General features: G+C 52.9%; 1 protein-coding gene across 1 annotated transcript in view; it reads left to right on the top strand.

The window, feature by feature from the left end:
- The first annotated feature begins 301 nt into the window (after positions 1-301).
- LOC123059260 (glycine-rich cell wall structural protein 2) overlaps positions 302-903 on the top strand; it is a 3,503-nt gene continuing 2,901 nt past the window's right edge. The window contains exon 1 of the mRNA XM_044481865.1: positions 302-889. Within this exon, the coding sequence (XP_044337800.1) occupies positions 328-889 (562 nt within the window). The 5' untranslated portion in view covers positions 302-327. The remainder of the gene's footprint in view (positions 890-903) is intronic.

The raw sequence follows: 903 nt of genomic DNA, 5'->3' as shown, positions 1-903 counted from the left end.
ACTTCCACTCCAAACTGAACTACGGAAACTTCGAGGTTGCCTCGCTCCTCTGCTCGTCAGTGGATGCTTGCATGTGTCTTACAACTGTTGAACCCACGCCGATGCGATCACGATTAGCAGTCAGTCATCATCGTTTACTTTTACCTGCACCAATTAAGGCGCTAATTATTCTAAGCCTCCACTTGAGTTCAGACATGACTTTGTCAAAAACTCCAACCTCCACCCCCAGCATGCATGGCCGCAAGCACCACTATAAATGTCCATACGATCTTTCACTTGGAACTCACCTCATCTTGCAAGAGTACACACTTCCATAAAACACACACAATGGTAGGCACAAAGCTAGTAGCCCTCGGCTATGTTGTCCTCTTGAGCATTGGACTGGCCAATGCTGCAAGGGTGGTTAGATTCGGCAGTGGAAGCGCCACGGGAACGGGAGCGGGAGGAGGAGAGGGTGGGGGAACTGTGAGTGGTGGTGGCTCGGGTGCTGGGAGTGGAACTGGGTCTGGCGTGAGTTCTAATAGTGGTAGCCATGCAAGCGGTGGAGGTGGAGGTGGCGGTGGAGGCGGCGGCCAAAATGGTGGAACTGGATATGGTAGCGGGTCCGGCTCTGGCTCCGGTTCTAGTCAATATAGTCAAGGATCTTCATATCCTTATGGTGGTGGCTATGGTGGATATACTAGCGCTGGCGGTGCCGGTGGCGGTGGTGGTGGAGGGCAAGCTAGTGGTTATCAAGGATCTAGTGGGTATGGGGCTGGTAGTGGCACTGGTTCCGGCTCAGCTACTGCTACTAACAATTGGTATAGACAAGGTAGTACAAATGCAGATGCTGGTGGAAACGGTGGTGGTAATGGCGGAGGAAGAAATGGTGGGCATGGTGCAGGCAAAGGTGCTGGATCTGGG

This window comes from Triticum aestivum, chromosome 3A (assembly GCF_018294505.1).
Source record: "Triticum aestivum cultivar Chinese Spring chromosome 3A, IWGSC CS RefSeq v2.1, whole genome shotgun sequence".
NCBI lineage: Eukaryota > Viridiplantae > Streptophyta > Magnoliopsida > Poales > Poaceae > Triticum > Triticum aestivum.
This window is presented reverse-complemented; position numbering and strand designations above follow the sequence as displayed.